General features: G+C 46.8%; 1 protein-coding gene across 2 annotated transcripts; it reads left to right on the top strand.

The window, feature by feature from the left end:
* The first annotated feature begins 556 nt into the window (after positions 1–556).
* stom (stomatin) lies at positions 557–15774 on the top strand. 2 transcript variants are annotated; one of them, XM_086188572.1, is made up of 7 exons: positions 557–805; positions 3907–4016; positions 4387–4459; positions 9909–9991; positions 10130–10333; positions 12233–12367; positions 13021–15774. In XM_086188572.1, exons 1-7 carry the CDS (start codon positions 745–747, stop codon positions 13207–13209), a joined length of 855 nt encoding a protein of 284 aa, XP_086044698.1. In that variant the 5' UTR covers positions 557–744; the 3' UTR covers positions 13210–15774. The 2 variants fall into 2 exon arrangements, with proteins under 2 accessions (XP_086044698.1, XP_086044699.1); XM_086188573.1 differs by lacking the exon at positions 557–805 and adding an exon at positions 1380–1476.
* The last annotated feature ends 18 nt before the right edge of the window (positions 15775–15792 follow it).

Genomic DNA, 15792 nt, shown 5'->3' with positions numbered 1-15792 from the left:
TGCCATGTGCTGCTAAAAGAAGAAGGAAACGCAAAAGACAGTCCACACCCTGAAAAGCAGTTAATGCAAGGGCTGCATGTGGTAGAAGAGTGACGAATATAAACCAATGCGCTGTAGGAAAAACAGGCAAGACAGGATTATTTTTTCTTTCCCTGATGAGTAATTATTTATTGATCAGTAAATATGTGCATTTAAAAAAAAGTAAATATTAGGAGTTGGTGTGGCCTGGTATGGACATTAACTTGTTTGACTATTTCAAAAAAAAAAGAAGTTAATGCATAAATTGTAATTCGTGAACAATCAATGAACAGGAAGGATTTGATAACTCAATTTTCGACATGTGAATTCCCTGTTTGATCATTGACTATTGCGACTTCATCGTGTTACATTTTTTTCATAGTTGTCCTTTTTTTTGTTTTTTTTACACGTTTCGAAATCAAGACTATTATCAGTTTGTCTCACTCCATCGAGTCACGTCCAGCACGCTGTATCATCCGAGTCAGTAGGTGGCGCTATGGATCGTAAAGGGACAAGGGTTGGAATCCGCCTTTTAAACCAAGGGAAGAAGAAAAAGCAGCGGCAGCAGCAGCGCCTGAGCACCGCGCCCACTACCATCAACCAGGAAAACTACTGCCTGCAGGGCGCTGCGTCACTTGGTGAAGAGGGTTTAGTCAGTGCTGGTTAATCCAAGGTGGGGGTCGTTTGTTCCCGCCAGCAGCCTAGATATTTACCGAGCTGACAACCATGTATGCACACAACGACGAACTTGCAATGAAAGAAGCTAAAAGACGAGAACGTCAATCAGGTAACACGAACGCTTTCTGCCGCCCCCTCCTATTTCTGGCTGCACGACCACACGGGACTTTATAACTTAACACAACTCCAACAACAACGACAACAAGCCGTGCTCGTTTTGAGCTGCGGCGCATCGGCGCGATTCTGGTGAGACGTTGTAGCGGTAAACTTAAGCTAGCCGACTTAACGCTAACAATAATTAGCAGGCGCGATCAACAAGCTAACGTTAGCCGCGTTGACGTTACGGAGCGACCGCTAACGAAAGTTATGGTTGGGGTTGAATACGCCAGAGTAAACCTCAAAAAGTTGTAAGACCATCCGCCTAATTCAGTGGACATTGACCACATATCGAACTCCCGTGGTTAGAGGCGCTGTTGGCGGAGGTGTGTCGGACGGCTGCGGGGTCCATGAGGTTATCACCGCACGGCGGTGGAGGGTTCAGCTCCCTTCGTTAGCAGATACCTGAAGGTAACTGGTTGCAGCTGAGATTCTTATTGGACACGACACGGCGGTAAAGCAGCGGGGTCCTGTAATCAGATCAGCCTGGTTACTTGAAATCGGTTGCACACCATGAAGAGAACGTGAAATCCACGTCGGTCGAACAACAAACGTGTTCATGCTGAGCTTTTGGACGTTGCGTCTTTAAATATGTGCAGGATTTCAACACTTTTAAGGGAGCGAGTAAGTCTGAACTGATGTAACCACACTCACGTGTGTATCTTCTATCGATGTTGTGAAATGATTACTTGGTTTTCTACTGCATCCCAGGTTTGATTTAGTTTTTTTTAGATATTTCGTCGTATTCAACGTCGCTGCTGTCTTGGTATCAGTTGCTCTTTTTGATTCGGTGTCTTGTTTTCATATAAAAGCAACAGGTGTGGTAGGGATACCTGTTTTGTGTCTTCTCTGTCTGGCCCTGTTAAATAAAGATGAAGTTAATCGTCATATTCTAATTATGTTACTGAATTAATAGGTTTGAAATTATTGTACCATCTAAAGAATTTAACACTGGAAAGGAGCTACTACAAAAACAATTTGACTTATTTATTTGATGTAAGCCAGCGGCCATGATTAGAGGGTGAGGCCCGCTGTTATATGTGGATTATATTGTGGTTTGTGTTTCTGCCTGGCTGATGTGGGGCTTTGGGGGCTGGTATTGAGGAGCACTGGAGAAGTCATGCAGGGACAGGATTTCTAGATTATTCAAAGCTGCTTTGCTGGTCCCAAAGAAAAGCATTCACATCACCTGTGATAAATTGATGAATCCCTGAAATTGGTACTGGCTGATTAAGATCATCAGCCGTCCCTCGCCAATACTGCTCTGTCTGAGAACGGCTGCTATCAGCCCAACATTGCACATTCGGATGTAGATCAGGTTCTACAAACCAGACCGCAGCGCTGCGTAGGGTTGGGCGATGGCGGACAGAGAAGCCGGTCCGGGGTTGCCGGGACCACCATCATCAACAATTAGAGCTGGGTATCACCGCTGACCTCCTGATACGATACGATTTCAATACACAAGGTCCCAAGTCGATACAATACGACATTTTAGTTACAATACCAATTTTGCTTTGGTAATGGAAGAGATTCTCAAAGGACTAATGCTGTAAATTCAATCGCAAAAGTAACCCTCTAACCTGCTGCATCATTAAATATTAATACTGCATTTACATTGAGAACTGACCATTAAACAATAGTTATACAACATCATGCACTTGTTATTTAAATATATGACCGTCATTCAAAACAGAAGGGCAACTTAGACTTCCACAAACCGTCAGCAGCTCAGCAAGATGGCTCGTGGTGTGGCGAGCTTCAATCGCCCTCGTCTTTGGAGCGAATGATGGCGATCCCCGTTGAAGTCGGAACAACCTCGTGCTTTGATTCATGGCGCTTTATTTCTCTGAGAAGCATTTAGTCGTTGGGGATGGAGGGACTGAGATGCTTGGTTGGTTGTTTGTGCCAAGAAAATCTGTCTAAACCAATACTGACGAGTTGATGATGCAAATTCTGACCCTGCCATTTTACAGCTGAAATGAAGACTTAAATCAGACCGGCAGGCTTTTCGCGGTCTTTGATTGGCACGTGTTGGCGCTCCTGTGCCCGATGTAGCCTGACAGAGGGGCGCCGCCGTGGTTTGCTGCTGCCTTAACCTGTTTGCCTCAGGATTTCATGTGTCGTCGTGCAGATATTTGAGTTCCTATTGTAAGAGTTTGTGAAGCCTGCTGTGCTCCTCGAGCAGCCTTTGCCATCAACATCCATGTGACATTCACAACCATTTTTTTTCCCTCCATGCGTTTGAGTGGGTTGAACATTGCTAACTTAAATACATCTGAACCTGTTAACCAGGCCAATGAACCTGGCCTTTGGATGGCTTTGGTTCCTGCCTTGTTATGAGCTAATAAGACGACACAAAAGAAGGCATATTTTTATGGTGTGTGTTTTGTCGACAGACCTCGTGCACTTGATGAAAACTGTTGCTTGCTGCCTTTCCTTTCTGTTTGACAGAAGTAATGATTTAATGTGTCCAGGAAGCCGACCGCTCTGGCGCCATGGCAGTGGCGCCATGGCAGTGGCTTTAAGGATGTCACTCTAACATTTAGCTCACTATTCCAAGCTAATGACATCATAGCATGTGGCTGGCAAACATTAATTAGTCCTGACTGGTTGTAATTACTATTAATTTCATACCTGATATTGCAGTGTTGTTGTATGCTGTTAATCTGTGTTTTGACCTGTAACTTGTCTGTAGGTTCAAGCAGGTACGCGTTACATGATGAGGAAGGTACGGCTCTCGCTTGTTAGGCGGTTGCATGTCGCTATCAACTTCACACTGAATTAAAAGCTGCATGGAAGGGCGACTGATGCCCCTGGCAGTGTTGAGCCTAACGAATGTGTGAAATAGTGGGTCAGAGGGTGTGAGCTTCACGTGGAGGCGGCGTTGAACCTGAGCAACCATGAACTGCAGGTCCGTGAATTTGAACAGTGAGACTTCGGAGCAGTTGTGTGCCGGTGGTCCTAAAGTCATGACGTGCGAACATGTATTTCTACATATTTGTGTGACTTTGCTTAGAAGTGGGAGAGATTGAAGTGTTTGTCTTTGTTTTCCAGCCTTGGAGACGGAAGACTCTGACATCGGCCTCTGTGGATGGCTGTTGGTCGGGTTCTCCATCCTTCTGATGCTGCTCACTCTGCCCCTCTCCATATGGATGTGCATTAAGGTCAGCTGCTCTTCAACTTGGTGGTTCTCCCACCACACGTATTTACTGCATGCAGCTAGCAAAGCGGACTGGCGCCGCTAACCTTCTTAGAACTCTCTTGATCAGTGTTCTGCTAATTGTAGCACGGGACTCTCTCCTTTTAATCGTGCTCATGTAACAGGCCTTGTAGTCTGCATTTGCTCCCAGTTTTCCTCATAAGATTCATCTCGGAGCAGATCCTTTGCTCAGTGCTTTCATTGAATTACAGGATATCTGCAGGATGTTGACAGAGAAATAGAAAAGGCCAGTAGGCAAGCCATTTATTTGATATGCCATAGACCTAGAAAAGGCAGATACAAAGTCTCTTTATGTGGTTTGTCCCGGAACACAGATCGTGAAGGAGTATGAGAGAGCCATTATTTTTCGCCTGGGGCGCATTCTACGAGGAGGAGCCAAAGGACCAGGTTAGGAACTATCCTGTTCTTTATTTTATATATATGATTTTTTCCCCCCTTCATTCTTCACACAATTGCAGGTATGAGCACTTAACCTTCTGATTCAGGACTCCCAAAGATTTGGACTAAATTGAGTCGACCGATACAAAACAGAGAATCCGCAGTGGAAGGAAATGCTTTTTTTTTTTGCAGGCACGCGAGCTGCTCGCCAACTGCCTGGGGTTGTGTGAGTGGCAGGCAGAATCAAGACAGCCGTTTGTTTTGGGGATGGTATTTTTTCACTTTTTGGACCCAGCACAGTGCTGTCTATGTTGAGCGTCTTGTAACCTTTTTTTTTTTTAAATGATTTTATGTGCATGTCTGCAGTAAACAACGTCAAAGTCAGCTGCTCATTCCTGCCCTGAGTCTGGAAACCGCAGACTGAACCCAGTTATGTTTTCAAAGTTGCTTCCAAAAAAATGACAAAAGTTACTCCTTGAGGCCATCAGAGCTTTGATTCACATTACCAACGTACATTACTACAAGGTGTTGGTCAGCATATCCTTTTCAAAAGAAGTTTGTCACATAAATCGATAGCTATTCTATTAATGAATAGCTTTTAAAATCCAGACTCATCCTTAGACAAGTCAAGTCAGTTACATTGGCATAGCGCCAGATCACGAGTAGTTATCATGACCCTTTAAAAGTAGAGTAGGTGTAGCAGGAGGGGCGGCGTGGCTCAGAGGTGGAGTGGCCGTCAAGCAACTGAAGGGTCCCTGGTTCCATCCTCACTTCCCCCGGTGACCATTTTCCAAGTGTCCTTGAGCAAGATACCGAACCCCTAATTGCTCCTGATGGCCCTGAGATGGACTGGTGACCCGTCCAGGGTGAACCCCGCCTCTCACCCACTGTCAGCTGGGATAGGCTCCACCCCCCACCCCCCCCCCCCCCCCCAAACCCTTAACAGATAAGTGGTGTAGAAAATGGATGGATGGATGGACAGGTTTAGCAGACAAGGGAAACAGACAGAAAAGACGAGAGGGACAGAGACAGAGAGTGAAAAACAGGCAGACGGCACTGTGAACAAGACGGAAAGAGAAAGACGAGCAAAGAAAGACAGAGGGACGGCAGAGTGAGGACACAAACAACAACAGCAGCAGCAACAATAATGAACAATCTACCAGTAATAACATCTAAAAGTTAGCGAAGCAGTCAACAGCGTTACATGAGCATGAAAGTATTGGTACTGATCGGATGGACACAATAGCAATACTCATGTTGGTACAGTCCTGAGAATACTAGCCTGAATACTAGCCTCCTTCAGCAGCAGCAGCAGCGGTCCGGGATCTGGGAAGTGGGAAGCACAAAGGCTCTGGAGAAGAAGAGGAGTTTGTAACATGTATGAGTACAGGAGGACAAATTACAAATCAGTATTCCAGACGAGACCCCTCCACTGGTCTGGAGTGAGACAGTCGGAGCAAGCCTGCCCTGCCCTGCCAGTACGCTCGCTTGACTCATCAGTTAAGAAAGAGGAAACACATGGATGAGCTTCCTGAACTTCGTAGGTATTTCTCAAGTAGGAAAATAGAATCAGTCAAGGTCGGTAAACAGAGCAGCTTTTAGTGACCTCGATTCTCAGTCCAGCAGATATCTGCCCCCCCCGCCCCCCCTTCAGTCCTGACAAACGTTCGCCTGACTCCACATTTGTGCCGGGGTCTGGCACTGTTGGGCTATAAACAGCAACAGACCATACACAGCTTATTTGACATGGTGGCCTTTACACTCAGTGAATGGGTGCCACTCCTCTGTCACTACAAGGGTGTTCATCTGCTTCCTCCTCACGACCCTGGGCAAGTAAACAAACGGGCATGGCTGTCTGGTGGTCACATGACTGTTCTGCTCTGCGTTCATGGGCGTAGTCAGGCTGCTCAGCCAACAACCACCCACAGCCTTTTGTTCCTCAGGAACCACTGTTGGAGCTCAGCTGGGCCCGAAACCTGTAGCTCACCAGCCAAACTCGAGTAACAGCAACAACTTGGTGTATTTACAGCCTGATCAGATGGTCTCAAGTGGACCCACATTTTTGTTTTGATGTTATCAGGAAATGAACGCTCGTCAAGCCTCAAATGTTGGACGTAGGACGCTGATGCGAGTGGCGACGGCGGAACAGAGGAGACGGATGTTTTTGGGTCCCAACACCGAGGACACAGTGTGCCAGTGCGCTCTTCATTTGTATGCGGGTTCAAACTGACAAGTGAAAATTGTAATCTCTCCGACGATTCAATCATTATCAGTTGAGTGGCATTCATGAAGGACATTGTCATGCTACTGTTTCCTAGCTGGTGGCTCTCTTACAGAGCGGCCGTGTGGCACGATTTCCTGACACAGGCTGAGAGTGGCGGACATCTCTGGCTGCCCCGGTGACGGCTCTGTCTCTGGGACTAGATGATCATAAAATATCCTAGGAAATAGAAAGAAATGGAAAAGGTGTGAGCTCCATTTCTAATCTTGTACGAATGTCTGGCACTGATCTGGTTTCCTGAGGTCATGTGACATGAGGATAGGGGGGGGGGTTAAAGACTCTCTAACATTATTTGGACTTTATTTTTATTTTCTGTTATTTTTATAGCATTAAAACTGAATCTTTTAGAAATATTTGGAAAAAAAACATTTGAATCAAGACAACATTTTGATCAACATGTTAGTCAGCCACCATCTCCCTTGTACCTACCTGGTACCGGCCCCCCACTCTCCTGAGGGGCGATTTCACATCTGCACCACTGGATTCGGACTTCCCAGGCGGAGCCGAACTAAAAAGACTGGTGGGAGACCTTCCTGGAACCACAGTCTGGACCACACAACTGAGATTTGGTCCAAAAGTGGTGGTCTCAGTCCAGATCATGGTTCGGTTCTTCATTAGTGTGAGAATGTTCACATTTTTCTCGAGTCACCCAGGTCAGGGTCTCTCCTGAGTGCTGTTGTGGAACCCACCGACAATACAGTCCTGAGCAACCCCCCACACATTGACACTTGGACCCCCTGCCCTCAACTTGGGTCAGTGACCCCCTAACAAACCGGCAGGGATACCAGTGGGGCCAGAGATCATCGGTTGACCTCAGCGACTCTGTAGAAGGTCAAATGCATGCAGAGTTAAAAAAGCCTGCAAATCCCAACCAGTGACTGGGAACTGAAGAAGCCTCTTGTATGGGAGCTGAAACATATTCAAGAAAGCTGAAACGGTCCAGTTGACCACAGTACAGCTCTTCAGGGACTTGTTCCTCCAGGAAGCCACACTGGGAACGAGCGGTGCACAGATCGCAGTCAAAACTCCAGCTGCTCGGTGGGTGGGTGGGTCATTTCATAGAGATTCTAAGAAATGGAGGATGGGCTGTGAGTAGTGCAGTAAATACCATTAATGGATAAAATCTCACTTAGGGTACAGTCTTGATGGGATTGAAAGAGCAGAGCTAAGTAGCAGATATGTGCGGTCAGTTGAGAGCCATTGTGTTGCGTCTCTAGTGCGGCCACACACACACACACACACACACACACAGTGTCTGCTGCAGCTCTGTCTTTTTTCAGTTTTTAGGTCTGATTACAGTCGCCAGTAACAGCGTTTCGTTTTGACTTTGCTCTAAACTGCAGCTCTTAAGTGTAACCAGACAACAGTCGCGTGTTCAGTTTACCCTCCATTGTTCAGAGAGAGAAGAGCACAGAGAACGTAGCTCCTCGCCTGATGTTCGGTGACGAGTACGGCTTTTTTTTTTTTTTTTTTTTTTCTTCACATCTGACATCTGTAGACAATGAAGCTGTTGAGAAATGTGAAACCGGTTCGATTTCAGTAGGTTGCTCTCACCGCTCAGCCCTCTGCTTCCCCCCATCGCCCGGACTGAAATTCAAAAGGCAACAGGTGGAGTGAAATGTTGAGCAGGTGGTTTTTATATTTGAGAAAACAGGGCGGGGGGGGGGGCCTTCCTGTGTATAGCCTACATGTAGATGAGGATGGTATCAGGGCTGATCTGCACGTCACGATCAGGAGCCGACCCAGAGAGGAGGGAGACGTAACGTGAAGCTGATGCTGCTGACGAGAGAGTGACATTATTGCTGTTGCCTTCAAGTATAGGGAGACGCTCGCAGCTCCTGAGGATGATGACAACGTGATGCAAGCATGTCATGTGAAGATCTGCTCGTATAATTACCATAACTTGCCAGATCAAACCTGTGTGGCGTGACATGCGCAAGAAATTTGGCTCAGACCTCGGTGTGCAGATGCAGCTGTTTAAAAAAACAAACAAAACAAAACCAGTCTCATGGAACCAGGAATCAGTCCTGGTTTGGACTGTCCTACTCATTCCTGTCCCTAGGGGTCAGCAGGATGACAAATCCTTATAAAAATGGAACCAGATGCAGGCCTGATCAAGATGACCCTGCTCAAAGTGCTCCAGCGAGCTCCAGCGTTACGTCTGCTCATGCTGTCGTGTCTGTTCCATGTCTGAAATCATTCATCCTATTACCAGGGAAGTGTCTTCTGTTTGGAAAGGCAAGGTTTTGTTTGGTTTTTTTTTTTTTAAAAAGGAAGAAGAAACGCAGGCTCCCACGAGGAATCATTTGCATACATCTCATAACTCGTCTCTTTATCTTTGATTTCTTTTTTACTGGATCTAAAATAACAGGAAGTGTCCTCTTAAAATGCTGATGTTCGACTCCTCAGAGTGCCAGGGGAGCTGGTTTATGACAGCATGGTGTAATAATAGCTCTCTGCCAGCAAACCTCACATTCCTGAGAACCTTGAGGGGCCAGTGGCAAGCTGAATCCAGCATTATGGTTCCCATAATGGTCCCTTGCCCTCAGCAGCAGTGTTTAACAACGCTCCCACATATGCGCTTTCTTCTCCCGTGAACAGACATTTATGTTGCGTGTGTTTTTGTGGTTAGTTTTTTTGGGTGGGGGATTGTGCTCATCAGTGGCCTTCGTCTCTGCATCACGAGGTGGTTTGCAGTCTGTAGGTTGACATGTTGACCCCTGTAAACTTTAAACTGCTGGTAATGCTGCGGAGGCACCGGGACACAACTGTTGTCTTCTCTTCCCGCCCCTGAACAGATGGTTGTGATCCCAACACTTGAACACACAATTTCCTAACAGAAAACTAATGCGGCCCACCAGTCGATAACTGGAGCGGCATTAATGTTTGCTAAACGATCGCGCACCTAGCGCTCGTCTATTTCGCTCAGGCACATGCCAAGTATTGTTCTGATTCCATCGCCGTGACTTGAAACAGGCTCGTGAAAGCTGCAAATATCCGCAGCTTTGCCTCGCTGTCGGCACAGCTGCAGTCTTATAAAGAGAGCTGGACTTGGCCTCCTGCCAGAATTTCATTCATCCTGGCGCTTTCAAACATTTGCGAAGAAGCTTTCTCATTATTGTGTTTACAGTGGCTTTCGTCTTTGTTAAAACTATTTGCGTTCTTGTAATTCCACAGGGTTGTTCTTCATCTTGCCGTGCACAGACAGCTTTATTAATGTGGACATGCGCACCATCTCCTTCGACATCCCACCACAAGAGGTATGACACGCACAACTGCCATGACATTAAACAAATTCCCAGATATTCAAAGGACATCGTAGTAAATCACTACATCACTTTCCTGTTCCCCTGAAACGACCTCTGCCGTGATATCCCCCGTCGTTTGCCCGCTCTCAGGTTTTGACCAAAGACTCTGTGACGGTGAGTGTGGATGGCGTGGTGTACTACCGGGTCCAGAATGCTACCCTGGCTGTGGCCAACATCACCAATGCAGACGCTGCCACTCGACTGCTAGCCCAGACCACCTTGAGGAACGTTCTGGGTACCAAGAACCTGGCTGAGATCCTGTCTGACCGTGAAGAAATTGCTCACAGCATGCAGGTAGAGTACATGAGTTGAGCGACTTTCTCTGACTGCTCCTGAACTCGGTGCGTGTGTCGACCTCTACATAGCTTCTATGGGCGTTGATAGTTTGTCTGAGACTTGATATAAACCATGGATGTACAAGGAGACCTGGATTCAGGACCAGCACCAGCCTCTAGAGTCCGTTCTACATGGTGGCCAAACCATGTCAGTACAAGTACGGCCGTAGGGCCGCAGCCTTACCCTCAAGAGTTGACGTCATCAGTCAGGAACCTGAGTCAACTGAGATTCTTCCTGTCAGGTTCAGATTCATGACATCACATACGGTGTGGTAGTTATCTTGTGTGTCCTGTTTCCTCTGCTGCCCCCGAAGTGGTCAACATCAGTGAATGCCCTTTTAAATTGAAGAAATTTTACAATCCACGGAGAGCAAAATGATCCGTCTTCCTACAAAAGAACAAGCAGGTCACGCACTTGTTGGCCATGATGTCAGTGGACCCTCAGGTTATGAGGAAAGGCTGAGATGTGTTCATGAACCGCTGGTAAATATCTGATGAAGATCCAACTTTTTTTTTTTTTAAATTCACATTTCTATTTTCTGTACAAACAAAACGTAAAAAGACATTTTTTTTACCTACTTGTTTATGTTTATACACGTGCATGCACTCATTTATAAAGAGCTCAGGAAAAAAAAAATGCAATACGGTGCATCCCGGATTACAAAGCGTCTGCAGGGACCAGAGTGGGAGATCCTAAACTCCCACTGCAGTTGAGTCCGTCAGCTGGGAACTAAAAACCTGCTGGACAACCTGAGTGTGCGTGCAGCTGTTGGCGTCTTTGATGTCAATCCTTCATTTATCCATTAAGCAGTTACTTCCAGTCGGTGCTGATGGACTGTAAACTCGCTGGGTGTTTGAGGGTTTGTGCGTGATGAGTAGGCAGTTCATTCATGTGAAACATTCAGTTAATCTCACTCTCATTAATCACGTCATATACATCTGGAATCCTTCCTTCCTGTATGTGGCCCACTGAGGCGCTGCCGGCGTTACCGTTGTGCTTTGCCGCCATCCTCTGGTAGGTTGAGTTGGTGGTCACGCTGGAGCTGCTGCAGAAATGCAGCAGTGGCTTGATTGCTTGGATGGCAGCGCTGTCAAGACGTGAGCTTTGACGCTCCCAGGACGGACAGAAAGAAAGATGTAAAGAGTCACCGTCTGACGCTCTCAGGCTGCCTGTCTGGCTGATGGGTGAGCGGCAGGGACACGAAAATGGCCACAGCACTGATGCAGGTTAACATGCTGCTCCAGCCGTGATCGCCTCCCCTAGGAGAGAAACTTGCTGCCTGGCTTAGTGCCACCTGCTGGACAGTTTTGATAAGGTGTTAGTTGGTTTGTTGAGAGAAGGGAGTGAGGGGTTTGGAGCAGAATGTCTGTTGTGTAGAGTAACGTGCAGTACTCAGCAGGACAATTAGGGTAGAAAATTGTAAAAAAAGTAAAAACTTCACCCACAAAATTATGGGCCCATTCACCTGTGTGTGTGTGTGTGTGTGTGTGTGTGTTTTCACACTGAATTGTGATAAGTTGAGGGGACCACAATGTTGGAATGTAAATCTCAGCACAGCGGCGCTCCGACCCCCAGCGTACATCAGAGCTGCTGCTGCAGGACGGGAACGACAAACTAGCAGCATCAACTTTCGCCGCCAGTTGCATGTGCTGGTGTTCAGTCAACGCAGACGATCCAACTGATCAAGTTGAGAAATGTTTTGATGTCATGACCCACTGAGAGACACACACACACACCCCCGGCCTGACTGTGAATCAGCTGGCAGCGCCGGCGTCTTCACCCACTGATCACAGGGGGAGGAGCTGCTTCTCTGATGCAGCTGACGCTGGTTGAACACGTGTGCTTCTGTCCCTCCAGTCCACTCTGGATGATGCCACCGACGACTGGGGGATCAAGGTGGAGCGGGTGGAGATCAAAGACGTCAAGCTGCCTCTGCAGCTCCAGAGAGCGATGGCGGCTGAGGCGGAGGCCAGTCGGGAGGCCAGAGCCAAGGTGAGGTGTCCGCCCTCCGTAGGTTGCCTTTATTAAGTCTGTTAGTGTTGCTACGCCCAGGAAGTGTTTTGCCTTTTGGAGCTCAGATGTTTTTTTCAGTGCCACATCACTAATCTGACTCCTGAGGGGAGAAAGAGCCGGCCTTGTGCATGTTTGGACTGAGGCTGCTGGTGCTCCTCAGCCACCAACTACAACCCTGTTACACCTTTGTTTTCAGCTCCAGTCAAAGTGTTTGTGGATTAGTGAGAATACAGATGGAGGAGGAGGATGTGGATTATACTGGATGAAGAGTTTAGGAGTTCTTAAACGGACATTGTGGACGGGTTGTTGTGGTGACTGTTAGCTTCGAGCTAAATATGCATGGCAGCTCCTTTCTGCATTGTGGAGTCACAAAGAAGTCATGCAGGAGGGAAAAATACATTTGTGTGCTGGACACATTTTAATGAGCTGTGGAAAGAAAAAAAACGTCATTTGGGTGAAGTGGATCCTCAGTAACGACTGGGACTTCCACCTTTAAAAAAAACAAAAGTAAAGATTTAGGACCCCCCCACCCGGTGGGTCGAGTCAGACCTGAAGAGGAAACCAGGTCTGCCTAGGACACAGCCTCTGCTCATGAATGAACACAACAGCTCAGAGTTCTCCTCCTCGCCCAGGTGATCGCCGCGGAGGGTGAGATGAACGCATCCCGGGCGCTGAAGGAGGCCTCACTGGTCATCGCAGAGTCTCCCTCCGCCCTGCAGCTGCGCTACCTGCAGACCCTCAACACCATCGCGGCCGAGAAGAACTCCACCATCATCTTCCCGCTGCCACTGGAGATGATGCATAGCTTCATCAAACACTGAGCGCACACACACACACACACGTCACTACTACCATTTAAGCTTTTAACCTATTTAAGCTCAACAGTAGGGGCCACTCATTCAAATCATGCATTGTAAAAAGAACACAACATAAGTGGATGCGTCCACATGTGGCCGTTTAACACACTGACACACACATCCAGCAGTTTGTCCTTAGATTAGTCGCACTAGAACACACACATCAGGTGACATGCATGTGTTTTCTCTGCCTGTTCAGACTGGTCGTTCTTGTGTTTGTGTCTTTGAAAAATTGATGCTGATCAACCTTTTGACTTCTCAGCGATTCTTGGATGCTTCAGACGTGTAGCCCTGCTACCGGCCCCCCTCACCTGAGGGTCTCAGCATCTCACAGAAAAGTGCCTGCTGGTTATGTGGCCTTATCTCACAAAACACACACACACACACACACACGTGCTACTCGACTATAAACGTACTATCCTTCCATGTTGTTGCACTGCTGGCAATATTCCAGTACTGCATTCATTTTCTACCCTCAGTTATTTTACTATCATCTGTCACAGTTGTGACCTGAATAGCTCCATGCTAGCTGTGCTGCTGCACGTTTCCTGTGTGCTTGACCGTCTCTGCTCCGACAGGCAGCTTCAAACCTCCTCCTTCGACCCTTTGTTAGCTACGAGTACGTCCAACGTGTACGTGTGTATGAAACGTGGCCGTATTGTTTACATCGGGAGAGTCACAGAAGCTGCAGTGACGTAGCAGGAGGAGGATGTGACCGTGTTGGTGCTGTCCAGGTTTGGTTCAGACCAGGACGTACGCGTGCGCGCATACACACACACACACACACACAAACAAACAAACCCTTTTCATCCAGGAAGCTTTATTCCCAGGAACTATTTTATTGCGGTTCCTTCAGCCCATTACGATCTGTGGTTTGTCTGTGGTCAAAAACTCCTGAAGGTGAGCCAAGTTATGCCACAGACGTAGAAAAACAGCTCCACCCGTTCAGACTGCCGCTGCATATCGCCTGTGACAGTCTGAACATGCTGTTGAAATACAATGCACGGAGTACTGAACCACTCAGAACCCTTCAGTGAAAGAAGATGCACCTCCCCTTCGTGTGGCACTTCAGGAAGTACTACCTCCTGAGGTTGGCCTTTTTGGGGAGTAAAATAACGTCCCCAGAGCGTTTAGACCCTGGTTCCTTGGGTCAAAACCAGAGCGGTTCTACTTAGTCGCTGTGACAAGTTCCTGGAGTTGAAAAGGAACTACACATACGTTTCCTTCACTGAATTATGTACGTTTCCAGTATTCTTTCTATTCCGACACAGTGTAGGTAGTAACAGAAGGGTGGCCCACACACAGAAACACTGAAGTAGATCAAAGTGAACTGGCTCGGTGCGGTGGCCACGCTGAGCCACGCTGAGTGTTGGTTTGCAGGACTCTTGCCACCAGGATGTCTGGAGTCTCTGCGTGGGAGAAGCAGCGACTGTTAGAACTTACAGCAAATCTATCAGCCCAAAGCCTTAACTGACTGCCATGGATTCATTTTACAGTCCAACAACATTTCTATGCATTTCCAAATCTAGAACCTCAGATAGAGGGAATATTTCCTCACGTCCACTCTCGGGGTGGAGAACACGCCAAAGGGTTGAGCATCTTTGTGTCTACCACTCGTTTTTTTTTTATGGTCGAAGTGTATAAAGGACAAGAGCCTTGCTAAATGTGATGTGAGCATCAGCTGTTACACTATCTAGCGTGTCTGCTTTAGTAGTGCTCCTGCATGTTTATATACATAAATATACAGTATACATACACACACATATACATGTGTCTAACCACAGCGCTGTGTAGTTCACTGGTGGTTCAGGGGAGGTTGGGCTACTTGAGGATATTTAAGCTGCTGCTACTGTGGAGAAGGATTTTACTATTTAGCTTTTATGTTCATTTCGATTTGTTTAACCTGCCAAGTTTTGGTTTTGCATGAATACTTTTGCATTTCATTTAAAAAAACAAAAAAACAACAAAAAACCAACACAAACCCATTTTGTCTGTTACAGAGGCAGTAGCGTGCTAACACACCTGCACCGAGCAGGAAGCATTTATGTGTAGCATTCAAATGTTTAGCTTAGGGATTTCAAAAAAAAAAGATTATCATTGTTGTCAAGAAATTCAATGACAAGTTACCAGTAAGCTGAGGAACAAATGAAAGTGACTTCCAGTCGTATTTGCTGAGGTTAGTAAGTGACTGAACCATTTTAACGCGTATTAATGAGATGTTTTTCAAGAACACTTTGTTATCATTTTAGAAAAAAAAAAAAGCTGCTACTTTTTTTTTTTAAACAATGAAAAAGATGGAGCAAATATGAATATGAACATCTGACTGTTCTGATCCCAAAGAGGAAGCGGACATGCGAGACCTTGTGTTGATCCGTGTGTCTGTACTTTATAAACCCTGTTTTTCCTGATTTCAGCTTCTCATCGTTCCATTGTCCTGTTCGCCAATATGGTTTTATGCTGACGCGTCACATGTGAAATATCTACAACTCTGAATAAAGGGACACTATCAGGAATCGCCGTGGTCTCATTGATTTCGCCTCACGCTTC

The sequence above is a fragment of the Aulostomus chinensis genome, chromosome 19 (assembly GCF_037954235.1).
Source record: "Aulostomus chinensis isolate RoL2024-O1b breed Wild chromosome 19, RoL_Achi_v1.0, whole genome shotgun sequence".
NCBI classification, from domain to species: domain Eukaryota; kingdom Metazoa; phylum Chordata; class Actinopteri; order Syngnathiformes; family Aulostomidae; genus Aulostomus; species Aulostomus chinensis.
This window is presented reverse-complemented; position numbering and strand designations above follow the sequence as displayed.

Bases quoted from the DNA above. Each gene is read 5' to 3' on its own strand.
- stom (XM_086188572.1), top strand. From the start codon at position 745: ATGTATGCACACAACGACGAACTTGCAATGAAAGAAGCTAAAAGACGA. The intron at 806-3,906 runs GTAACACGAACG...TTTGTTTTCCAG, and splicing joins AAGACGAGAACGTCAATCAG to CCTTGGAGACGGAAGACTCT. The intron at 4,460-9,908 runs GTTAGGAACTAT...GTAATTCCACAG, and splicing joins AGGAGGAGCCAAAGGACCAG to GGTTGTTCTTCATCTTGCCG.